General features: G+C 47.7%; 1 protein-coding gene across 5 annotated transcripts; it reads left to right on the forward strand.

Annotated features, from left to right (window-relative positions):
• Positions 1 to 822: 822 nt before the first annotated feature.
• ORC2 (origin recognition complex subunit 2) lies at positions 823 to 25,469 on the forward strand. Of its 5 annotated transcripts, none has more exons than XM_054044593.1 (17): positions 823 to 997; positions 1,734 to 1,834; positions 2,591 to 2,740; positions 3,708 to 3,794; positions 4,832 to 4,924; positions 6,339 to 6,370; positions 8,460 to 8,517; positions 9,785 to 9,966; positions 10,665 to 10,763; positions 12,739 to 12,848; positions 14,624 to 14,756; positions 15,236 to 15,332; positions 18,232 to 18,378; positions 19,195 to 19,366; positions 22,041 to 22,102; positions 22,875 to 22,993; positions 24,072 to 25,469. In XM_054044593.1, the coding sequence occupies exons 2-17, from the start codon at positions 1,744 to 1,746 to the stop codon at positions 24,156 to 24,158; spliced, it is 1,719 nt and encodes a 572-aa protein (XP_053900568.1). In that variant the 5' UTR covers positions 823 to 997; positions 1,734 to 1,743; the 3' UTR covers positions 24,159 to 25,469. The 5 variants fall into 5 exon arrangements, with proteins under 5 accessions (XP_053900568.1, XP_053900567.1, XP_053900571.1 ...); XM_054044592.1 differs by lacking the exon at positions 823 to 997 and adding an exon at positions 1,365 to 1,456; XM_054044596.1 differs by lacking the exon at positions 823 to 997 and having other exon boundaries at positions 1,602 to 1,834.
• The last annotated feature ends 418 nt before the right edge of the window (positions 25,470 to 25,887 follow it).

Below are 25,887 nucleotides of genomic sequence, written 5' to 3' on the forward strand. Positions count from 1 at the left end.
ATTTGGCTTTGTGGCAACCTCCAGAAAATGCCACACGGTGCTAGTTGAAGATGTAACCCTATTTGTTAAATGAAACAAAGGGGAGGAAGCATTTGAGTAACTAGGATCATCATACAGAAAGGGTTTCTAGAGATATTTAAGAGTAGGTTAGATAAATGTCTCTCAAGGATAGTCTAGACAGTATTTGGTCCTGCCATGCGGGCAGGGGACTGGACTCGATGACCTCTCGAGGTCCCTTCCAGTCCTTGAATCTATGAATCTGCACATGGCCTCGTTTTTGAACTTCCTGTCTCTGTGAGGGCAGGGTTTTCAAATAACATGAAATGTCCAAGGCCCTCTGCGGGTCCTTTTGCAGAGCAGAAAGAGCCCCATGCGTCCCTTCCCCTGCACCCGCAGCTGGTTGGTCTATAGTCCCCTGCGACCTACAGCTGCTGGATCCCACCTCCCCCACAGCGCTGAGGAGATGGCTGTCGCTGGGGCCCGGGCTTGCTGCCCTGCCAGGGAGCCCTAGTGTCCCCGACCTCCAGTGATTGCCCCCTCCAGCCCCCCCACCGGTCTCTTTCTGCTCCCCCGCCCCTGCGTCCTCCTCTTGGGAACCCGACCTATGGCGTCTCCGAGCCAGGGCGCTTCTAGGTGGCGCGTGAGCGGCCCGGGCGGCTCCCCGCGCGCTGCCCGGCACTGCAGCGAGGCGGGCACGGGCTAGCCCTGCCCCGGGGGATCGCCTCAGGAAACGGTTCTGCAGTGGCGGGCGGCTCCCGCCGGGCGGAAGAGGCGCAGCGCGGCCCCGCTGTGAGCGGGTCGGTTGATAGGGGCCCTCCCGCAATTACACAAGGCGCCGGGGGCCCTGCCCGTTGGGCGCTTGTTCCGGCCTTACAAAGGGGCCGGTGTGACGACACGTACTGGGAGCGGGAGCTGTTTGTGTCGTGACGCCGGCGCGCCCCGGACGCGGCCCCGAGGACAGGGGAGGAGACGCGGCCCCACCATCCCCGGCTCAGCAGTGAGTCAGTGGCGCGGGGCGGGACGCTTCAGAGCCGTGGGCCCTGGCTCCCGCCCATGGCCTAGGCCCGCCTTACCCAGGGGCCGTGCGGACGCGGTGCGGACGCGGTGCGTGCCCGGCTCGCGCGCCCCTCCCCCTAGCCGAGAGCTCTCGGCGCCTCCGCGCAGGAGCTAGAAGGGGGAGGAGTCTGGGGGCGGGACACCTTCCTGGCCACGCCTCTGTATTGGTTGGTTGAGGGCGATACCTCCTGGGACGGGCGGAAGGGGCCAGCCAGAGGCGATGTTGATTTGCTGGCGGGAAGATCGATCTCGCGCAGTTGCGTTTCCTATTGGTGTAGCGCAGTCCCCGCCCCGTCTTGCCCCCCCTGGGAGGGCGGTAGATTCGCGTTGTGCGGCCCAGAGCCCGGAAGGATGCACCTCCTTCCGGCTCGTGCCGCTGCCACCCGCCTTGGAGCCTGCTGTGAGCCGCGGGGGTGGGGCGGGACTTGGGGGCGGGGCTCGAGGCAGCTGCAGCCTCCGCCTCCAGTTCCGCGGGCAGCTGGGGGCCGGGCCGGGCCGGGCTCCCCCTTTGCAGAGTCTCCGTGCACAGCCCCGGGCTGTAAGGCGGCTGTGGCGGGCGGGTGCACGTGGTGCTTTACTGCCCGGAAAGGGGGGTGCATAGCTGCGGGCTTGCGTGGTGCTCTGAGGGGTGAGCAGTGCCTGGCCGCGTGCCTAGTTAACGCTTGTTGGCATTGCAGGTTGTCTGCTATGAGTCAGCTGGAGTTAAAGAGAAACCAGGTCCTGGAAGCCAGATTTGTGGCAGATGAAGATGTTCTGAAGCACATTTCTGATAACGGAGGTACTAGTGGTTTAAGCGTAAACAGGCACCTTGTTTTGTAGATATTGAAATGTATCAAGGGTCAGGGTTGTCAAAATGATGGTAGCCTCTGGGTGCCCAACTTCATCTTGGAGGGGTCTGATTGCTCAGAAAGCAAGTGCTCAGCTGATAACTAGGCCTCTTTAAGTATCTGGAAACTGAGGCACCTAAAATCACTAGTTGCTCCTGAAAATTTTGAATGTTAATAATTTGAATATTCCCAGCAGCGGTAATGTCGTGTGATCATCTCCTTTTAAAAACTTGGCTTGGGGTGTCTTTTTATGGTGGTGTGTGTGATCTCTTTAGACTTTATGGGACTCAAATCCTATATGTGCAACTCTGCAGTGGCAGTTAACACTTCAGAATTGCACTGATGGCATCACTTATATGGATATTGAGAACTTGATATGAAATTTAGAAGTAGCTATGAAACAAAAAAACAGTCATGTTAATGTCTCAGTTCCAGATCCATTCCAAATCAGTGTTTGGCAGTTGGGACAAGTGCTGTCTTGAGTTTCCATATGAATGTTAAAAAGCCAGAGACCTTCACTGCAGCTTTGGTTACTTAAATTGTAAGCATTTGAGACAGGGTCTGTGTTTTTTATTCTATTGGACAGCCCCTAGTAAAACTCTGAGGGGGCGTGAGAAAGGGGGTTGCTCCGAGGTACTACTGCAATACCATTAATCAATAATTACATTAGCTTATCAGAAGTTACGGTTTTGTGGTTGTGATTCTAGGTGTTAAAGTTCGGAAGGACAGAGCTCAACTTGCGCTCAATGTAAAGAGATTTGTGAAGAAACTTGAGAACATTTATGATGATGATGATGAGGCCCAGGAGATCATGGAAGAGCAGAATTATGTGGCTGTTTTGGGGGCATGTGCTGAAGGTATTTCTGGGGAAGATATAGCATGTGTCTAATTCAGAAAACTCCTGTAACATGTAAGTGGTGGGGTTGTTTGGCAAACAATTGTTTGGCTTCAGGGAGTGATGCCCAGTGACCACAAACTTTGGCAGTATGTGGTTGAGTTCTAATGGTTCTTGGACTGATTGTGGGCTTTTTTCCACTTCCATAACATAAACAGCCCTTTCAAGTCCAATGATAAAGTGTTAGTCTTGATGCCCATGGCTCAGGAATATGTCAGTGATTTTTATGTATCCATGACTAAGAAATAGATAGATAATAGAGAGAATATCATGTTGTCTCTGTATAAATCCATGGTATGCCCACGTCTTGAATACTGCATGCAGATGGTGGTTGCCCCATCTAAAAAAGATATATTGAAATTGGAAAAGGTTCAGGAAAGGGCAACAAAAATGATTAGGGGTATGGAATGGCTTCTGTATGAGGAGAGATTAATAAGACTGGGACTTTTCAACTTAGAAAAGAGACAACTAAGGGGGGGATACGAAAGAGATCTACAAAATCATGACTGGGGAGAAAGTAAATAAGGAAGTATTATTTACTCTTCAAAATACAAGAACTAGAGGGTCACCAAATGAAATTATAGGCAGCAGGTTTAAAACAAACAAAAGGGAGTATTTCTTCACACAGTTCCACAGGTTGACTGTGCGCTCCTTGCCAGAGGATGTTGTGAAGGCCAAGACTATAACAGGGTTCAAAAAAGAACTAGATAAATTCATGGAAGATAGTTTTATCAATGGCTATTAGCCAGGGTGGGCAGGGATGGTGTCCCTAGTCTCTGTTTGCCAGAAGCTGGGAAAGATGGATCACTTGATGATTACCTGTTCTGTTCATTCCCTTGGGGGCACCTGGCATTGGCCACTCTTGGAAGACAGGCTAGATAGGCCTTTGGTCTGACCCAGTATGGCCATTCTTATGTGTTTTCTAACAGATTCCTTGAGAAATGGCCCCAGTGCAGGTGGTGGTAAAATTTACTCGTTCCAGACTCCAAAACGTTCTGGCAAGATGGCAGAGCTGGGTATGTTTTCCTTTTCGGTATTACCAGGCGGATAAACTCTTCCTGGAATCTTAGTCTGGCAGCCTCAATACATAATTTACTTGTATTTTAAAAGTACTATTTTTGGTGTCTTACGAATGGCTTTAGATCAAAAGTTTTGAGAAACAGAAGCTCAGGATTTGGACATATTGGTGACTGCTTCTTCTGTAATGGCAGCTCTCATGTTATAGTGGTCCCCTTTCTGTATGTGTTAATGCAGAGGTTCACATCTACTGTATTGTGTCACCAGTAATTCAGGCTTTAACCACTGGTGCTCTGGGTTTTCCTTACTGGAATGCTGAACCTTTGTTGTGTCTCCTGTTCCACTGTGCGTGCCATAATCCCACAGCAGAGTCTGAGCTGATCCATCCTTTAGTCTTGCAGGCGGAGTGTGAAGTTTGGAACATTTCGAGCTCTGCTGTGGGTTAGAACAAGCCAAGTGGAATGGGAGATTCTGGCTGGTAAAGCTGAAGTCTTAGTTGAGTGAACTGAGTGAAGTTTAGATTCTCAACACGGTTATTGCAATTCATAGCCTTTTGCATTCAAATCACCAGTTCAAATCCAACCCACACTGATAATTATCAGAAGGGAGTCAATAAAATGTGAGTTTAGTCCAGTTCCCAGTGGACTGATGATCTCAACACATAAGCCATTACCACAGAGTCCAGTTCAGCAGCCTCAGACAGAGGACCAAGTGTCATGACTAAAATATTCTCTCACCTCCACGGGTGGCCCCTCCATGAGGGTGACACGTAGGTCAGGCTAACTCTGTACCTGTCTTGTGGATCAGCAGAAGAGTGTAGTCTTGAAGAACCTTTCACGAGTACTAAATTTACTCACAAAGGTAGAGAAAGAAGGGAAATATCTGGGGCAGCTCCTTGAAAAGGTTGGGAAATGGGGTTAATATGTAAGAGATTACTTTGGACAAAGAACTCTGTGTGTCACTGTGACAAATCCACAGCTGTCCAGTGTGAGTTTTGTGCCTATCACGTTTTGAAACGATTCTCTTTTATTTAAAGCCTCTGAACTAGCCCAGACACCAGGGAGGAATGTAACGTTTGATTCCTCTGAGTATCCTGAGAAGCCAGCCTGCACCCCTCAAAGCAGCAAGAGTAAGTTCTGAGACGCTTTGGTGAATTGGAGGAAAGTAGCTAGCAGGTGTATCCCAGCACAAATGGCAATTAAGCAGGTTGGCATTCAGGGTCCAACTCCCAGCATACTTGATATTCCAGGGTTAGTTTTGTGTTTTGTAAATAGTGCCGCTTAGTCTGCCTGGTGCTCTAGTTCTCTTGTGGATCATGCTGTTTTATTGGTTTTTTTTCCCTACTGGCTTAGAGAAGAATGTGTTTGCGTCTCCCTTCTGCTGCTGCAATGCACAGCAACGTTGAGTCAGCTGAGAAACTCCTCTGACTTGGCTGCATATGCTTCACTTGAGTATTCTTTAAATCAGGGCTAATGAGGACCGTGAAGGACTAGACTGGCAACCCCTGTACAGGTGCACTGGGCATAGAATATGCAGGGAGTGCTCTGCCTAGGGAGCAGAGAGAATGGAGCATCAGTGCTAGACCCCTAGTGGCACGTCTCGCAACAAAGAAGGCATGGCAAGCTGGCCTTTGGAATAAACAGGGCCCAGATCCTCACCCTTACCTACCTGTTGGCTTAGGAGTTTTAACCTGGATTAGTGTGTGAGCTTGAAGGGGAGGAGAGTGGTCCAGGAAGTAATCAGTCTGTTAACACGTGGCCTATGCTATGTCATTGTTTGAGTGCTACGGGAGGAGGGAGAAGAAACATCCTTTGCTGCATTCCAACCCTAGCAGGAAGGCCCTGACTTGTGTTCTCCAATGATGTCTGGAGCTGGTTGGTGCAGCCCCAGAGCGGGAGAGGGACAGGGACAGACCAGCCTGGAGATGTGCTCGTTTAGCACCTCCCCATGATAGCTCCCCAGTTCAATGGGTGCATTATACCACAGCCAGCCCTGCTCCTCCTCTCCATGCCTCACATCCAGCCCTGCTTCCCTCCTCCCTAGGGGTCCTGGGAGGCAGTTACTTGCTCCAAGCTGCAATGGCTGGAGTGCAAGAACTGGACACCCCTACCGCAGGGTTGGCTCAGGCTCCCCCTCCTGTCCCACACCACAGCTCCTTGCTGGACTAGACATGGAGAATAGCCTCGCTTGCTGTCCCCATCCTTCCCCACTCCCCCTAAACCCTTACCCCCTTCCTGCTCACTCGAGGTTTCCTGTCAGTCCCCAGTACCCTTGGACCCTGGCTAAAGCCACCAGTGGTGGTAGCACCACCGCCCCTTTCGCGGGGCGTATTCCCCCCTCTGGGGCAGCTGCGGGTTGCTGCCCCTTGCGCCCATGAGGGTGACTGGCCAGAAAGTTAACATGCAGGGACACTATCTCTGAGACACTGAGAGCGGATGCCTGCATTTCTTACTTGGGGAAACATGAGCATCTTGTGCCCATGTTTGTAGGAGCTGGCAGTGCTGGAAATATATGGTACTTTCATTGTTTCGTTTGCTTTACAGAGTACTCTGCTTCGAACAAACCCCAGCTGAAGGTGAGTGACTGCTTTTTGCTTGATCTTATTTTAAAACACAAACCATCTGATTGTCATGGGGGTTGGGGCTTGAAGAGCCTCTCCCCACCCGGCACCTCCCTAGATTTTTCACAATGCAGATGTCTCCATTTCGAAGCAGGCAGGGAAGGGTTTAAATGAACACTGGAACCGCCGCAAATGAGGATCTTGGATTTATGGGCTTTAGAGTGAACGCGCAGATCAGTAGGTTTGACAGACTAATTAGCATGAGTGAGAGATGGTTCCCTTGCCTCACGCAACTGGACATGTTTGACATTCCTTTAATATGCAGTTAAATGCTTAGATTTCCAGCAGCTTGTAAAACTTGCTGGAGGAAATTGTATAAATTTTAGGACTGGAGGATGTCAGTGCTCCAGAAATGCTGCAAACAGTGGTGACTCATTAGCATTTGGTCACTTTAGTGTCCACTAGTAATAATGGAACTGTAATGCTGGGGAAAGAGTGATGAGACTGAAGTCCTCCTCGGGTACAGTACGAAACAGGCAAACTTCATGCAGCAGCAATGCAAGCTTTCCTCTACGCTGCCCCACCTACTTGTTTCAACTCTGAACTAGATGGACAGCCTAGAGGTAAGAGGGTAGTTTAGTCTCCATAATTCAGCTAGGCCTTGGCAAGTCTGCTGAGGTTGCATCAGGGCAGGACTGCCCCTGGGGGAGTTCATGAAGTGAATGCTGGGAAATAGATAGGGACCAGACTCCAGTGAATGATTGCTTATATAGCACCGTGCTGTAGGTGTGTGCAGTACATCTCTACCCCGATATAACGCTGTCCTCAGGAGCCAAAAAACCTTACCGCGTTATAGGTGAAACCGTGTTGTATCGAACTTGCTTTGATCCGCCAGAGTGCGCAGTCCCGCCCCCTCTCCCTCCCGGAGCGCTGCTTTACCACATTATATCCGAATTCGTGTTATTTCAGGTCGCGTTATATCGGGGTAGAGGTGTACTTTGAAGCATATTTAAAGTGCTGTTCTAATTTGAAAAGTGAGTCTAAAAGATGGCATCATGGTTCCACATGTGATCTACACAGTTCTAATTATTGCAAACTCAACCTGGAGTCTGAGTTCGGCTGTGCTCTTTCTGGGTTACTTATCGGTGATAAAGATTCTGCAATTGGAACTTGGTTTACAGTTTTTGCAGCAGAACCCAGCTCCCTCTTGCAGATCTGTATTGGATTTGCTTGCTAACAGGAATACAAAGCAAAAAACAAAACAAAACCCCAGACTTATTGCACGAAGTAAATTGATGCAACTGAACATGCACAGATGATTGGACTGACATTTGTACATAGTCACTTTAAGAATAAACCTGCACTTCAAATGTGCTAACAAGGTCCAAAGCTACAAAAAAAGGTCTTGAAACTTTCCAGGGCCTTGCCTTTAAACCTTCCAGGGCCTTTATATCTTAGCAAAATTGTCCTTAGGAGTCCTTTGTCTGATGTCCTGATAATATATTGTGTTTAACTTGATGAGAAGGCTCTGCTGTGGCTTTGCACCTCGTGTGTTCTAAAATTAAACTCTCTTGGATATAAGAGGTAATCATACCTCCTTCCCCCACAAAACAGAAACGATCTGTTTAACAGGGTTAAGCGAACAGCGACTGAACACAACTGCTCAGTGCTCATCAGACACATTATGTTGCTGCTGGGCTTCTCAACCCTGCCAGCCTGTTCTGGGTGCTCTGCTATGCTTTGCTAGTCGCTCGCTTATTGGAACTCCAAGTGACTTTGGTGAGTAGAATATGTGACCTAGCGCATCATGGCTGACAGAAGTGTTACCATTGTCATCACTTCCACATGGCTCCTTCAGGGGTAAAGGGTTCTGAATTTTCCGCATCCTGGTTGTGAGTTGTGATTTCCCCATTCCCCCAGGGCTCGGTGTGGTCACCTGACACAAGGAATTCCCTTTCCCAACCACAGCTTCCTTCTTCTGCATTCTCAGGTCCCTGCCAGCTGAGAGAGAGAGCTCAGAAATGAAACCCTGGGCCCTTGCCTGGCAAAGTGCTGCTACTGATAGGGCACGTGTGACTTTACTAACATACTTGTACTCTTGCAGAGTAAAAAGAATGAATTTGTTTCCACAACACCTTACAGACTCAGGAAGAGATTGACAGGTAAGGAGCACTATTTGCAGTAAGCTCCAGCTTACAGGAGTACAGTAGCATTGATAAGTAAAAGCTTAGGGTGGATCTTAGTGTTTCTGTTACTTACAACCTGCTGTCTGAGTTCCATCTAAAGAACTAGATACATTCATGGAGGATAGGTCCATCAATGGTTATTAGCCAGGATTGGCAGAGATGGTGTCCCTAGCCTCTATTTGCCAGAAGCTGGGAATGAGTGACAGGGGGTGGATCACTTGATGACTACCTATTCTGTTCATTCCCTCTGGGGCACCTGGCACTGGCCACTGTCGAAAGACAGGATACTGGGCTAGATGGACCTTTGGTCTGACCTGGTAGGACCATTCTTATGTTTTTATCTCCTCATGGGTGCTTCAAGGACATTGCTGTCTGCATAGAGAATTCAAGTGACTCCCAAGTCAAAATAGCATAATAGCCATCTTTACTGAGCCAGTGTTTGGGATATATAGTTCCTTCACTGCAAGATACTGTTTCTGAGGTGTTGGGGTGTGAGTGGCAGCACCTAATCTCTTACTTCAGTGACTTTGTCTTAGCAGGTAAAACCATGTGAATAATCCCATGTATGCGGATGCTTTACTAAATGTGAGGAATTCGGTTCTTCTGTTAGACTCTCTAATCTCTGTCTGCTGTAGGCTGGGAGTTTGTTTCCGTCAGCCTTAATCACTTGAACTGACTTAAGAAGCTGTTAAGCTTTTCAGAGGGGCTGGGATTTTAATACTCTATATCTATAGTAGATGATTTCAAATCATTGGCTGGCTTCAAGTGTGCAGGATAAGTGTGGGAGAGATTTGCATGTCATGTTCTTACACGTTTTAACACGTGTATATGTGACAGTAAATTGAGGTAGGTTGGGGGTTCTCAAACAGAACCCAGCTTATGTTCGGAGGTCTGGCAGGTGGAATAACTCTTCTTACTAGTATAGACTGATTTAGAGTCTTCAAGAGAAACGTGGAATCCCACAATGTCATTTTTAGAGCCACACTTAGAGGCTTGTGCCAATTTGCAGAGCCTTACTAAATAATTGGAAAGAGAAGGGGAAAAGAGAGCAGTATGCATATTTTCAGGTCTACGTAGAATGGATTTTTTTTTTGAGTAGCATGATGGATATGAAACCGGATTAGGACTTGGATGCTTGAAAGAGGATAGACAATGTGTAAGAGGAGAACCTAGGCTGCAGGAAATGTGTAATAAGGGTTCTCTGTAAAAAGATATTACCAGCTCTCAAATGCTTTCCCCTTAGCTCCAAGCTTGCGTTCAGACAGCGAGAGTGACTATTCTGCTTCATGCTCTGAGGAGGAGGAAGAGGACAAGGACCACAAAGAAACCAGTGATGTCATATTGGGCCAAAAGACCCCAAGTAAAACTAGAGCAGTTCCTCCTTCCAAAAAAACACCAGCTAAGAAACTGAAGGAGGAAATGACGGTGAGTGTGGAGGAAATACAGCCCTGATAGGAGAGATTCAGAGATGCTTGGTGACAGCGATTGTTGGAGGGGCTGGATTCACCACCCTGCTAGTGTGCTCTACATACCTAGAGCATGTTAATGTAGCCCCGCAGGGTCCACATAGGGCAGTTTGAACACCACATGCTGCCTGTGGCATGGGTGGTGAATCCAGCATCCCAGACCACACCTAACAATTGCCGTGGCTTGTCTCCTATCAGACCCTCATGGCAGGGGTGAAGTGGCAGGAGGAGGAGAGCAGGAAGGTGATGGAGGAGGATTATTCTGAGAAGGAGTTCCAGACCTAGCATTGGCCAAGGAATTAAGGGCTGTAGATGGTATATGAGGGCAGCTTTCCTACGCTCTGTCTCCCTGTTTGGGGGTAGGGTTTCAGCCCCTCCCCCTTGCCAACAGATGGGTGTGGGGGGAGAGAGAGGTCATGGTAGCCTCCCTAATTCCTCTCAAATCTTTTTCATAACATTCCTAAAAGTCTGAGAATGAGGTTGGCATCTCTGCTTTGTTTTCTCCTCAACCCCATCCCCTCTGAACTGAGGAGCGGGTGTGGCTGTAAAATGGCATCCTAACACAGCAATTTGAGCCTCAGGGGGGTGGGGTGTGGGGAGAGAGAGAGTGAGCCCCCAGAACCTGCCTGAGACTGACCTTGCACTCTGCCTTTTCAGAGCAACCTGGTAGAAGAATACTTTGAGGCACACAGTAGTTCCAAAGTTCTAACCTCCAATCGAACCCTTCAGAAGCTGCAGAAAAGAAAGCTGGATCAGGTAAAGTTTGTAGCAGATGAAACCGCCTTCAGAATGGAAGGTCTTGTCTGTGGTGGATTTCCCCCCCCCCCCCCCCCCCCGAAATTCCCCCCTGTTGCTACCACCAGTTCAGCTGTATTAGTGATATCAGTGGCAGGAGCCCTAGTGTAGACAGTGTGCCAACAGTCCATTGGTGTTTGAACTATTATGTGTTGTACAGCTGCTCTGAGTAGGGTCAAGTGGCCTAGTGGTTAAACTATTGCCTTCTCTGCTCTAGTGCTCCCACCATTGGAGCTGAGAAAGTGGTAGCAACAGTGGGGTGGGAAGAGGGAAGTATGTAGTAGGTGCTGGCTAATAGGTCGGTTGAATGTTGCAATCGCTAGAATTCAGAATGCAGGGGAGATTGAAAGGGATGATATGAATGGAGGGCAGCGATGAAGTCTGCTACCAATCCGGGCAGCAATGAAGTCTGCCTTTTGTGAACAAATTTGTTAAAAGTAAAAACCCATCTATTCCCCCAGATGAGCTGAGGGGAGTATTAATGGTGTGGGGGAAGATTTCAGCTCTGGGTTTGCGGTTCAAATCCCATGCAGGTTGGGGGCAGCCCGAAGCGTTACTATCTGACAGCTATTCAGTGGCCTCTGTATATGTGTGAAAGGGAGTGTTGTCCCAATCTGGTTCCCAGTAGACATCTAACTCTGGTGGCTTTTTAAAAAAAAAACTTAAATGGACCACTTGTTGACACTCCCCGTGGAGAGGCCATGGATTGAACCTAACACAGAGAGCAAATGATCCCCTTGTCCCTAGAGGTGGCCCCTCCAGAGCAGGGACTCGGAGAAATATGTACTGTTGGTGCCTGCTGTCTGTTCGGTGAATACATAAGATTTTTGTGTCTAGGGTTATCGGTCTAACTCCATGTTACCAAAACACATGCATTCAGATTACCTACTGACTGCTGCCTGGATTCTGCATAATGCATTACCCAGGGAAAACTCTGGTGGATTCCAGGTGGTTAAATTGGACACTTTTGTGTATTGGGAAATCCAGACGTGCAGTTTTAAATCGTCTGCTGATATCAAAGGGACTAATGGGCAGCTTGATGCTCTGAAAGCTTTGTGTTTATCCAAAATAGCACAGTTGTCTTCTGTTTTCTCTCCAGAGTAAACTCTCTTCTGCCACATGGGGGTGGGAAGTGAATGCATTAATTGGAGAATTTGAAGCCTGCATAGGTCTCATGCTACAGTAGTTCCAATTCCGTTACCAACATTATAAGTAGCGCTGCTAGCTTACATCTCAGGACTCTGGCATGTCTTTTAAAAGCCTGAACTAGCCCTCCAGATTCGTAATACATTTCTCATAGCACTTTCTCTGGTGAGACTAGTTTTGATCTGCAAGTGAATTCTTTCCTGTTTGTTTTCTAATATTCTGGAGTCTTCTCTTTAAACCTAATACCTCATGGCCTTTAACCCTTTAGTGACTGAATCAACTGAACTAACGCAAACCACATTGACAGGCACTCTGGTCTTGCCCAGTACTAATGGGGTTGTCTCTGGTTCGGTGCATCCATTATTGGCAGAGCATGCTTAGCGGCGAAAATCCAGCTGCTGGTGCAGAAGAAGCTGTGAATGTGCCATTGTCTCAGTAGCAGCAGGCCCACGTGCTGCAAGGTGAAGCAGAATGGGGTGTGACCAAGACACAGGATTGAGCATCAGCCTTGACCCTGTTCTTGGATCGGCCACAGGTTTCTGTGTAAAAGTGGGCAAGTCATTTGATTGCCCCATCAGCAAACCTGGGCTAATTGTTCCCACTGGAGTATTGCAGTTTAATTAATTAATACAGGTAAAGCACTCGGATCTTTGAATGGAAGGTGCTGTAGAAGTGCAGTGTTTATAAGGGTTCAGTCACAAACTCCAGGCACACATTTAGACACCTGTTTAGTCATTGTCTTCAACCCTAAACCCTGTATGACTGTCCTATTCTCCCCTTCTAAACACAGCAAACGCTGCTTGTCCTCCTGAACAAGGCTCCCTCTGCCTTCACTGCTGAACTGAAGGAACTAAACCAACAGCATGAATCCTTGTTTTCCAAATGGATGCTGCAGTTACAGTAAGTATCTATGGATTCCTCTAAGAAGATACAGTGAACATTAGTCCCCAACATACCATCAGGAAAGCCTCTGCTAATTTAAATCATTGTCCCACAGATGGGCAATGGAATGATTCACTGACTGAATTAGGGCTGAGGTTGCAGGATAAGCAGGTGTAATTTCTTAGGGCGCAGTCTGGGTAATGCATCTCTTGAGACAAGTTGTGCAAAATTTATCTTTATGAGCTGAACAGCCAGGGTTTTTAGAGGTGTAGAGTGTCCCCAGTTGATGGGAGCTGTAAGTGCTCATTCGTATGTTTTATAAACAGTCAAGTAGATGAGGAAAGGGGGAAAGACAGTTTAGAGCATACAAGTCTGTTAGCAAATCGCCAGTATCACGTACCATAGACTCTGGTTTTCTTCAGTGGTGTAATAATGAGCTTTCTTAGCGTGAGGGATCTAATAGTAGATGCGAGAAGAAAAGTGCCGAGTCTGTTGAGGTCTGTAGGAGCTTGAATTCTGTGTCAATTTGTGAGAGAGAGAGTGGGGTTGGGGGGGCACACTTCCATTATACACCTCTACCCCCGATATAACACAAATTCTGATATAACGCAGTAAAGCAGTGCTCCGGCGGATCAAAGCAAGTTCAATATAACGCGGTTTCACCTATAACACGGTAAAATTTTTTGGCTCCCAAGGACAGCGTTATATGGGGTAGAGGTGTAGTTAATACTGGGTGTTGCTTATAGAGCTATAAGATTCCATGGTGCTTTACAGAAGACAAGGTCCCTGCCTCTAGAGGATTTGATTCTAACTGGGACAAAGGATGTAGAGGCTAGTAGCTCAGAGGAGGGCAGGTGCAGATGTTTGGGAGGACATCAGTGCTAGAAGGCTTTGCGAAAAGTGTGGTGCAAGGAGGAAATTGCGGGTGTCATGGTTCATGGGACAGTCCCGGGCATATGGGGTAGTGTGAGAAAGATGGTAGGCTGGTGAGGCAGAGGAAGCAGGTGGGGGTGGGTGGGAGATGCTATGTGTGGGGAGGTTTACAATAAATATTCTCACTGGGCCAAATCCAGAGAGGTCTCGTGCTTGCACTGAAGTTAATGGGAGTTGTTTGCGCACAGCACCTTGGGATCTGGCCCACTCTTGCCTCTTTCGTGGACACATCATTCTTCCTTAGATGCTGTGCCTCTCCTCAGAAGAGGTCAGTGATCTGCAGTGTCCTAAAGCATCCTTGGATCTGCCTGTCTCTCACTACATTGGATAGTTAAAGGTTAAACCACAGTACTAGAATAGCATGCCTTGATTTTGAAATCATGACCTTTGACCTGACTAGAAAAGACACATCAGAAGCAACTGGTAGGCTTCCATTTGCTGTCTCATAACTGCTGTGATTCATGGGAAAAGCTGAATGTACTGTCCCTGAATAGCTTGGTGGAGGGGCCTATGCAGTGGCTTTGTGAGCAGTTTCTGTTAGTCTGCACTGTTTCAGAGGACCTAATAGTCTTCAGTCAAGTGTCCCTTTTGTGTGAGGACCGCAAATTCCCAGGTCTTGAGCATGCTGATACTCACTCCTGTTAGTTACATGGAACCACCATACCCGCTCAGCTCAAACCCCCTACAATGGAGGGACTGGCTGGCTGCAAGTTGAAGTAGCCTGGACTTGATTGACTCTTCAGAATTGTAAGATTGTAGGAGGAGAGGGAATCAGATTGTTTCATGTAATGAAAACAGAGATGTGAGATTCTAAAAGGACCTGTCAGTTTGATTCCTTTAATCTGCTCTCTTCGCTGCAGCCTGGGGTTCAGTATTGTGCTTTATGGACTGGGCTCAAAGAGAGATCTGTTGGAGAAGTTTCGTACCTCTCTGCTCCGGGATTCCATTCACCTGGTTGTCAATGGCTTCTTCCCCAGCATCACTGTGAGATCAGTAAGTGTGACAGAGCTTGTGAGGTTTTTAAGTTGCTGCTTATTATCTGCAACCACTAAAATCTTCCAATACAAAACGTTTAGTGTAGACCACAGGAAGCTTTCCCAGTCTCTAAACACCGACTCCTCAATGAATAGCATTCCCCATTCTCCCTTCTCCTTGAGTTTAAAGAAACTTTGGCCACGCTGGGGATAGTTACCTGAACTAGTGCAAACTCCCTAGTATAGATGAGGTATCCCATAATATGCAACATACTCCAATACAACTTACCTGTGCTTGAAATTGGAGAAAATCATGACTTACCTTGACTACCCTAGGGGTTTGCACCATGTGCAGCTATGCTGGCAACTGGCCACAGATAGCTGGAATTGGTGAAGATCCCTGGTGTTAGCTAAGGCCCAACACTTAGATTTGGTGTTAAGCCCATAGTTCTCAGAAGTCCCTCAGGATGATAGTGATCTTGCACTTTTCTGTTACAGATTCTGAACTCCATAACAGAGGAGGTGCTGGATCATGTGGGGACTTTCCGCAGCCCTATGGATCAGTTAGACTTGATCATGAAAAGATTTAAAGAAGGTAAAGAGGCTGAGCAGATGCCCTAAAGCTTAGACTCTCTCTGATCTTGGAAAATCTTGTGCAAGTCTGGTGTCTTCCTTGAAATCACATCTACTTCCCACTTGCTCAATTGCAATCTTTGTGTTGATTCTTGCCGTTCTGTTTCCCGTCTTGTGATTTTGTGGCCTTCATGGAAAATATACATAGTTCTCTGAATAGATGCATAAGTGCACCACGGTGTTGGCTTCTTGGTTGTGAAATGTGTGAAGGTGTCTTGAAATTGAGTACCTGGAAATACAGCATTCCCTTTCCTCAGTTTCAGCATATTAGCTTAGACACCTTGCCAAGGCAAGGTGAGAAAATGAGCATTCTGACAATGAGCATGAGAGCCACATGTCTGCTCTACCGAGTGCTTAGTCTCTTCACTTGGTTCATTGGAGGAGTTTGTGCCATATTTCTCCTCAGCTGTAAGTTCATTGATAGAACAGAATAAGGGTAAAACCTAAGCTTTTTGTATGGGGGTGGGTGGGAGAAGGAGATTCTGACTGGTTGCCTGAGGGCCTGAACAATACCCATTGAAGCCAAGAGGTGAAAATTTCAAGAGCCTAAGAGAGCCCAGATGCCCTAATATCACTGACATTTAATGGGAGTAGGGGGCTGAATTTCCTTAGGCTCCTTTGAAAACCCTGGCCTAAGAGGCTTGCCATAGACTTCAGTGGACATTGGATTGAGCTTTGACTGTACAAAGTCTAATGGACTGAAAGGGACTGGCAATGTAACTTAATGTATGCAGGCCCCTCTGTGGCTGATGGCTGTTTTGATCAAACAAAGTAGGAAGTGGGAGTTCAGGTTCTAAAAGCAATGTTAAATGGGTCATGTCATATATACAGAGTGCTTGCCGAGTTCCATATGTAACAGTATAGCTGTATGCTGTGTATGTGTATAGTCCCGGTGGCTAAATTTTGTGTCTACTTCTGTGCATATGTGATGTTGCCATTGGAGCCTTGACTCTTGTATCTTTTTTGTTTTTTTTCCTCAAATGTTCATCCTTCATGTGTCTTCGTGCTTTCCTACAGAGAGCGGGTAGGGGAAAGGTTGGCTGGCTAGAGGCAGGCCCCCAATTGTAGCTGTTCTTATGCAGCATGACAGGTGCTAATCTCTAGCTGTCTCCCTGTAGAAAACCCAGGGCTATGGGCAGTTGAGTAGCTACTTGGTTTCTGCACAAAACAGAATATATAATTGGCTAATGGTTTGTCTGGGAGTTTACTGGGCTCGCCAAGCAGCTGTTTGTTTGGCAGCTTTAGCAGCAACAGGCCAAGTTTGAAGTTTTAAAGATCGCCCATTTACATTCTGTGTGTCAATAAGTCTCGGAGTACATCTGTGCAGCAGCTGGGAGATGCAATTCCCAGTTTGGGTAGATAGACAGGCCCTAGCTTTGCTCAAACTAGCACCTAAAAATAGTTTCTGTGGCAGCCAGGGCTAGCCCCTGGAGTACATACCTAGGAGCTTGGGCATGATTGTACTTGCCTGCTCAGGCTAGCTGCCCACCACTGCCACACTGCTCTGCTCAGGTTAGCATGTGTACCACTACCTGCACTGGGAATTACATCTCCGAGCTGCTGTGTAGACATACCCATACGGAGCTCTTTAAAGGCATGTTGAGAGAGATTTCTGTTCAAGTCAGTGGGCTTTGGATCAGATCCTCTGAGAGTGGGCGGGTTTTATTTGGTCTCTCACTTGCATAATTCAAAAGTAGTAGAACAGATCTGTACTTAAACCCCGCTCCTAAAATAAATTCATATTGTCTAGAACAGTGGTTTTCAAACTTTTTTTTTTTTTTTCTGGTGACCCAGTTGAAGAAAATTGTTGATGCCCGTGACCCAGTGTCGTTGGGGATGAGGGGTTTGGGAGGGGCTCTGGGCTGGGGCAGAGGGTTGGGGTGCAGGGGTGAGGGCTGTGGGGTGGGGCTGGAAATGAGGGGTTCAGGCTGTGGGAGGGGGCTCTGGGCTGGGGCAGGGGGTTGGGGTGCGAGAGGGGGTCAGGGCTCTGGGATGAGTGTGCAGGCTCTGGGGTGGGGCTGGGGATGAGGGGTTTGAGATGCAGGAAGGGGCTCTGAGTTTGGGGGGGGCTCAGGGCTGGGGCAGGGGATTGGGGCGCAGGCTTACCTCGGGCGGCTCCCAGTCAACAGCACAGTAGGGATGCTAAGGCAGGCTTCCTGCCTGTCCTGGCACTGCGGACGGTGCCGCTCCCTGGAAGCGGCCAGCAGCAGATCCAGCTCTGCCCCCCGCCCCCCAGCTTCCATTGGTTGGTTCCTGGACAATGAGAGTGTGGAGCCAGTGCTTGGGGCAGGGGCAGCATGCGGAGCCCTGTGGCACCCCCACCCCCAGGAGCTACACCTGCTGCTGGCCCCTTCTGGGGCATAGCGCGGTGTCAGAACAGATAGCACTAGCCGGGCAGCACCACTGATGGGACTTTTAACGGCCCGGTTGGCGGTGCTGACCAATGCTGCCGCGACCTAGAGCCTTCCGTTCCACGAACCAGTACTGGGTCACAACCCGCCGTTTGAAAACCACTGGTGTAGAGGCTCAGAACTAAAGGCATAGAAAGCTTCAGCCCCAAAGAGAAACACTGGAGCAAGTGAAAGGGGGTTATGAAAGGAAAGCTGCAGTGGTGGTGAGAGCTACGGAAAGAGCTTGTAGAAAATATTTCAGATGCCCTGAAATACAGGCTGATTGGCATCCGCAGGGCCTAGTAACCTGAAAGGCAAAGTCCTCTGACACTGGAGTGCTGGACGGACATGCATAGGGGATTTGACAGGACTGGCTTGCACTCAAACCACAGTGAGAACATGGAATCTCTTCACTCTTAGTGTAGCTCCTTAAAGTGACTGTTCCCTTGCTGTTTTTTCCCCCCTTTGTAGATTCTTCCTTGGAGCTCTATCTCCTCATCCATAACCTGGACAGCAAGATGTTGAGAGGAGACAAAAGCCAGCAAATTCTTGCACAGTTAGCATCCCTGCCCAACATCCACCTCATCGCCTCCATTGATCACATCAATGCTCCACTCAGTGAGTCCCAGGGCCTTGGTTTCTGTTACTGTGCTTCCAGAAAAACCAACCTTCTGGGATTGTTAAATGCACTGTGTATATTGCTTGCATTGTCTTATCTCTGCCCCGTGGGTGCATAATGTACAGGTAGCTTTCTATTAGCACCTGGAGACCATGGTCAGGATGGGAGCCCCATTGCCCATGGGGCTGTACAAACACACAACTGTAGCTGCCAATCACTGTCAGATTATCTGTAGAGTACTGATGCTTCACTGACCCACTGGTTCAAACACCACGTTGTTCAGACTGGCGCTATCCTGTAGCTTCTAACTGAAAGTGGAATGGAAGAGGGGATGTGTGCAGTGTGCGTGTAAATTCTTTGATGCAGGGAACAATGTTTCACTCTGAGTGTAAATGGCTGGGTAAGTAATATTGCTCTATGTAAGTGAGGATTCGCTAAGGCAGTAGTTCTCAACCAGGGGTATGTCACAGGGGTACACAGAGGTCTTCCAGGGAATATGTCAACTTGTCTAGATCAGGGGTCATGGGATGGATTTAGAGGGGTCGCAAGTGCAGTTAGGGGGTAGCAAGCAGGGTAATTGCCCGGGACCCCAGGGGCCCCCGTGAAGCTAAGTTACATGCTTCAGCCCCACACAGCAGGACTTGGGCTTCAGGGGTACAGTAGTCTGGAAAGGTTGGGAACCACTGCTCTAAGGTTGTGCTGCTGCACTAAGCATTAGACCTTAAGATGGTTTATATTGTATGACTGGGAGAAGCTAAATCTGCAACCGTCTCTCCTTTCTTCCCTTTTGTGTGTGTGTGTGTGTATGTGTCTAGTGTGGGATCAGGCAAAACAAAGCCTCTATAACTGGCTCTGGTATGAAACAACCACTTTTAGTCCCTACCTGGAAGAAACCTCCTATGAGAACTCGCTCTTAGTGCAGCAATCTGGGTCTCTGGCTCTGAGCTCCCTAACGCATGTCTTGCACAGCCTCACCCCCAATGCAAGGTAAGATCCTATCATGTTATCGTTCTAGCAGCTAGAAGCCCAGTTAAGATTGTGCTAGGTGCTGTGTGTACATGTAGTAAGAGAGAGTCTCAGTCCCAAAGATCTTACGTTCTATATAGATAAAAGAGACAAAAAAGCTGAGAGAGACAGGGCTGCCATCCCCAATTTCCATATGGGTAGAGCCCTGTGTGGATAAAAATTTATATCCATGGATATAAACCGGTATCCGCAGAACCTCAGGGCTCTCACAGGAACCACAGCAGCGAAAGGAGCAGGACATGGGCACTGCTTCCAGGAGCCAGAGCCCCACGCCGACAGTTCCTCCACCGTGGCTGTACCGCCCCCGGCCGTGCCCACTGGGTGGGCACCAGGCTTACAGGCAGGTGTGCCTGGTTGTGCTCTTGTGTGCAAGCGGCGTGCACACCCCCGAACGGGAGAGACAGCTGCGTGGAGGGGGCAGGGGTGGGGGCGGGGCTGCGAATGGTACAGCGGCGCTGGAGGAACTGCCGGCGCGGGGTGCTGGCTCCTGGGAGCGACGACCCCACGTTCTGCTCCTTTCACTATTGTGGTTCTGCAGATACTGATTTATATTCACGGATATAAATTTGTATTGTGCAGGGCTCTACATATGGGGAACTGAGACATGGAGTGATTAAGTGACTTGCCTGGTGTCATTAAGAAGTCAATGGTTGAGCTTGAATTGAACCCTGATCTCCTGAGTCCCAGTCCAGTTCCTTAACCACACGCCATCCTTCAACTCACTTCTTTTCTCATAATTGGAAAGCAAGGTTCCCATTGGCTGTCTCTCAGCAGCATGGATCTCGGTCTAGCTGGAGGAAATTTAGAATGCAAAATATTGGGGTGCCAGCAGAGTCTGGCTACACAACCACTTGGATTTCGTGTTCTGCTAAGTGCCCCTCTTCAGACTGCTTAGTGAGTCGTTGATGGGTGAAGAGTTGGGGGAAGCTCCACCTTCTCTCTCAGCACTTCTTTGCGTCAGTGAAATGTGCCCTATAGTGAAGGAGCAAGGTGACAGCTCTTAAAAGCGAGATTATTGCCCCGCCCATTCAGTATTGCAGAATGTTCCTGTGGCAGCTGTTACTTTTCCACGTAAGCAACTGCAACTTTGGGAACATGCATATCTGCAGCTGCTTTCTATGCCGTTTAGCAGCTGGAGACAACGTGTAGAGTCCTCACCAAGAGACCAGCAAGTTCACCATGGACCATTAATAGTCCATGGACCATAGTATGGGAGCCACTGATGTACAGCACTAGAGAAAATAGATAGCTAGTATGCTGGGGTGGATTACTAGACCTTTCATTCTAACAACCAAGAATCTTGCCATACAAATCAAAAATGGAGGATCTGGCTTGCTATACTGGTGCTTCTATCCCCACACAGACACAACTCAATCTCAATTTCTATAGCACTTCCTGCTGCATTCGCACATAGAGTGTGTGGCTACAGACACAGACAGACTGTTTCTAACAATACCGGACAGCTTGCTTTTGTCCATGGAGAAGCCTGTGTGTGTCTTGGCAGCCATCCCTTGGATGGGGTATGGCAACATCTAAGACTGTCCACCTTAAATCCAGCTCAGACTCCTTTAAAATACAAATTCAAAGTTTTAATCTGAAAACTTGCAGGGAAAAAGAGACTGACTAAATGACTTCAGTGTTAGCATCTTATTTGACTAAGAAAGTCGAGCTTGTTATTTCTGTAACTCACAGTGAATATTGCTCACTGCATGAAAGGGGCAGGTTCCACGACCAGCATATTGGTTGGCTTTGCAAGGCAGTGTATGAACTACAGAATTGCTTTGCATTGCAGTACGATCTGCCATTTTTGATTTCTTGCTTGTAGTGGGCAACAATAAAATAATTAGTTGACTACATGGGTGTACTCCTGAGTCCTCTCTTGGGCTCTATGGCAAGGGTGGGCAAACTTTTTGGCCCAAGGGCCACATCTGGGTGGGGAAATTACATGCAGGGCCATGAATATAGGGCTAGGGCTGGGGCAGGGGGTTGGGGTGTGGGAGGGGGTGTGGTGTACAGGAAGGGGCTCAGGGCAGGGGGTTGGGGTGCAGGAGGGGTGTGGCAGGGGGTTGGGGTGCAGAGAGGGGTGCGGAGTATGGGAGGGGGGCTCAGGGCAGGGGGTTGGGGTGCAGGAGGTGTTGGGGGTGTGGGCTCCAGTCTGGTGCTGTTTACCTTGCCGTTCCCGGCCAATGGGAGTTGCAGGGGGCAGTGTCTGCAGGTGAGGACAGCGCATGGAGCCCTCTGCCCCACCCCCTACCCCTGGGGCCGCAGGGACATGGTGCTGGCCACTTCCGGGAGCGGTGCAGGGCCTGGGTTGGCAGGGAGCCTGCCTTAGCCCCGTGGCGCCACAGGGGTGCCCACGGGCTGTAGTTTGCCCACCCCTGCTCTATGCAATGATAACTTAATTTGGGCTTTATCTGTAGAACAATCAGCTTTCTGACACTTTTCAAGTTGATTGTTTAACTTGGGTTCCAAATGATCAGTAGCCCTTACATGATGGAGGAATGGGACCAATTTAAACGAATGGCTCTTGGAAAGCAAGTCTTTTCTTCCATCTGCTGTGTGTACACAAGACTCTGTTCTTCAAGAAAAATTGTTTAACATTTCTGTAATGGCCTTTTTATTTTTTTCCCAACAGAGGGATTTTCAGACTGCTGGCCCAGTATCATCTGGAGAACAAGGATAACCCATCTTACCCAGGTACCCGGTGTTTGATGTAGGAATGCACGTGGCATTTCCTCTCTCCTCTGACGTGGCACCATTGACATTCAGTCAAGGTGGAAGCTGGGTTCTCCCATTTTAGCATGTGTTGCCATAGCAGATTTACGGAAACTGCTGGCTCTTGAATGTGAGTTTAGCACAGAGCATCTGTACTAGTGCTGTGCATTGGGCTACATGTTCTGGTGTGTGACGTGAAATCAGATGAATGGCTGAGTTCAGAGGATCTCTTCTTACTGTCACCCAGTCTGATAGTGAAATCCTTCATGTGGGGCTGAGTTACAAAACCAAGGAAGAAGTTGACTGTCACATGCTATCCATTGATTAGGAGAGACAAGGAGTCAAGACCTCTTGGGTTCTGCTACCACTTCTGCCACTGACTAGCTGCGTGACCTTAGTCAGTGCCACTTAATCTATGTCCTGGCTTGTCCTCCTATGATACCTACAGGTTAATGTCTGTAGTGCTCTGCAATTTGCAAATAAATGGCATAGTATTAATCTAGGAAGATAAAGATACAATAATATAGGAGCTGTGCAGTGAAAGAAAATCCCACACTGGGCTGTGCACTTGAGTGCTCTGAAAGTTTGACTTTACCAAATTGGATGTCCCAGTAATGCTGTTTTATAGTGAGCAAGCAGTGCAAGCTATCCTTCAGAATTGCAGGAGAGGAAGTAACTCTGCCCTCTACCAGAGCACATGAATCTGCTTTGGATGCTGGCTGTCTTGATTTATTTAACTCCTCTCCATACCCAGGACTATCTTTCCAAGACTTCTACCAGCGGTGTCGGGAGGCCTTTCTTGTGAACAGTGACCTGACTCTTCGGGCTCAGCTGACAGAATTCAGGGACCACAAGCTCATCCGGACCAAGCGGGTGAGCTAGGCAACTGTTACCTTGACTGTGGCTACAGCTGGTGGCCTTACTTTTTATTTCACTACTTGCAGCTGTTGAGTTTACCTGAGATGAGCTGTACCTATGTCCAAAGTACACTGTTTGAAGCACTGACAAATGGTCGGTGCATTAGTGAAGGGCTGAAGGCCTATAGCATGCTATTTGCTTTTGCATTCAGGCCTCTCAACATTCTATGCAATGGAAAGAGACTGCAGAAAAGGGCAACATGGCTTAGTTACTTAACAACACAGAGCTCCTCTGGGTATTCAGTGGCATCCTGATTACCTGAAGATCTCGAGGAGCAATCTGAAGCATTTGGGTAACTAGAATAGACTATTTAGCAAGCTTTGTAGTCTGTACTTGGAGTCCCCGGAATGGAGACTGCTAGCCAGCTCCAGCAACGAGGCTGCATTCCCAGGTCTCCCAAACCCAGAACACTGTGTAGAGGATCTTCTAGCTGCACACTGGCTCAGCAACAGGGGGCAAGAACAGTGCTCTGGCCTTGAGGGACATGGATCAGAGGAATGAATAGAGGCACGTTACACCCTTGAGAACATAAAAGAACTTTGATTAACCACAGTTGTACTGTAATGTCTGCCTGCATTATAGCTGATAAATGTCTGAAGAACTCCTGTTGCCACTTTTCACTTTTAGACCATGTCCCTCTTTTGCAAGAAATATACTCTTATGTCCTGAGGCAATAAGTCATTTAAGTGAAGTGAAGTGGATAGGGACTGCTCCCACTCTCTCATGTAATATGCAAGGGTAACTGAGTCAGCTGCCTTCTAAAGCTCTGGGGTTTGTCTCCCAAACCAGATATGAGCTGATTATTTCAGTGTGCTTTTTCGCTTGTTGCCATGCTAAGGAAATATTCCTGGATTAATATTGTAGTTAGTACCACTGAACAGTGACCTAGCTGGGCACCTCACTACATAAGGCCATGTTGGTGTGTCGAATCTGTGCTGTTTGTAACGGTGTTGTCTAGTGGCTCATGTTGCATTTTGCATCGGTGCGATTTCTTTGCCACAGTCCTGTGTTGACAGTGTGTGTCCGTTTTCAGGGAACGGATGGAGTGGAGTATTTATTAATTCCTGTAGACAACGGGACCTTGACTGATTTCTTAGAAAAAGAGGATGAAGATATGTGAATCCTCTCAAATCCCAAACTATCTACACCAACTGCTATCAAGGGATGCTGGAGAGGGGTCTGAACTCGGATCGCTCTCCCTTCGACCATGGGCTACTGGACCACTTAATGAAATGTGACACTTTCCAAGTCTGGTGTTCTAATTACTTGAGTAGTTCTGGGTAGAGTTCCATATGCAAGACATATCTTACTCTTGAGTTTAGATTTGTATTCTTTTAGTCTTCCAGCTCACGTGATGCCTTCTTCATATCTATGCAGCCACTTTTACAGACTAGGAAAACTAACTCTTCAGTAAGATTGTGCCTTCTGCTCATTACCTCTCTGCAGAGGAAGGTTTGGCTGGAGCAGTTCACTTGAGGAATGCAATGACTCCATGCTCAGAGCTTTATTTTGTACTAGAGTAGTAATTTTTCACAGCTCAGTGCTTTCCAGTACTCCCCACATTGGTCAAGCCGATGGGCTCCTAGTGTGTGAAGTTGCTGAGATTTTAGAATGCCCAGTGATCTACATTGAGTAGTCAAGTCAGGTGGAGTGGAATAAAAGTGGAACATAAAAAACAAGGGGTTGGAATGTTGTGGGTAACTTATTAAACCTTCCCTCTTTGCTGAAATGTTGACAGTAGAATTAGAGGAGCTTTCCCAAAATCCAAATCTTTTTACAAGGGGGAATCTGTATTGAAAATTGTGACTGGGAAGGGCTCTAAAGTGACCTGTAATGGGAGGGAAGGAAAAACAATGTGACTTTTTCCTGCTTTATGGTATGTACAGAAGGCTATAAAGTATTTTTTTAAAATCAGGGATGTCCAAGTTGGCTTTCCTGGAGAACTTCTGGAGGTCCTGAATAGAAGTTAAGTTCAACAAAGATCACTTTTCTCCATGGTATTTTTTAGGCATTTGCACTACATTAAAATTTATTTTTTTATGTTCCAACAGTCTGCATAAGAATAACGTCCAGTGTTGTTTCACCTGCATGATTTATCTGTTCTAGTCTACCAGTTCTCCAGTATCTATAGTGCCTTCTAGGAAAACCAGAGACTCTATCTGAATTTCTAATGTAGAAGAAAAAATGTGGTTAATATGGGAGTGTAAGGGTACTTTGGCACCTTCTCCATATATCAGAAAGAAAGAGGCACAGATGTAGTTTTTTTTCCTTTGCAGGTCACCTTTAGGCTCTGCAGTTCTATCACCTACATAAAACGATCTGCCAGTCAGACTTCAGGGACACTTGAACTTATTGCCTAATCTTGTGGCAATCCATCTTATAAATGACTGTTTTGAATGACAGATTGTTAAATAAACTTTTATTCATGTTCTCTAGTTCTCACAGATCTCCTGGTGTATAGATGATAACCCCATTTTCATTATTGCCTACACTATAGCAGATGACACAATGCATGGCTGCCTTAAGAAGTGGATTTAAAATCACAATTCATCCATATGTTCTCAGGACCTTATATTTCTGAAAATCCAAAGGGAAGTCTACCCCCTTTTACTACTAATACTTAACATTTACAAACATAACAATGGGGAACTGAGGCAGAGATTGTGACTTACCTGAGGTCTCCAAAGGAGTATCAGCTGGGGCTAGACCTCAGAACTCCTGGTAGTGACTCCCATCTAAGCAGGGGAGGGAGGGACTTCTTTTTAGTGCCCATCACATACTCAGTCCTGTGCTTAGACCACTTGATGCTCAGGTTACTGTAGAACTGAAAACTGAACTGAATTCTATTT

Source organism: Malaclemys terrapin, chromosome 11, assembly GCF_027887155.1.
Source record: "Malaclemys terrapin pileata isolate rMalTer1 chromosome 11, rMalTer1.hap1, whole genome shotgun sequence".
NCBI lineage: Eukaryota > Metazoa > Chordata > Testudines > Emydidae > Malaclemys > Malaclemys terrapin.

Coding starts and splice junctions, on each gene's coding strand:
- ORC2 (XM_054044593.1), top strand. CDS start 1,744: ATGAGTCAGCTGGAGTTAAAGAGAAACCAGGTCCTGGAAGCCAGATTT. Junction 4,925..6,338: donor CACCCCTCAAAGCAGCAAGA/GTAAGTTCTGAG, acceptor TTTGCTTTACAG/AGTACTCTGCTTCGAACAAA. Junction 9,967..10,664: donor AACTGAAGGAGGAAATGACG/GTGAGTGTGGAG, acceptor CTGCCTTTTCAG/AGCAACCTGGTAGAAGAATA.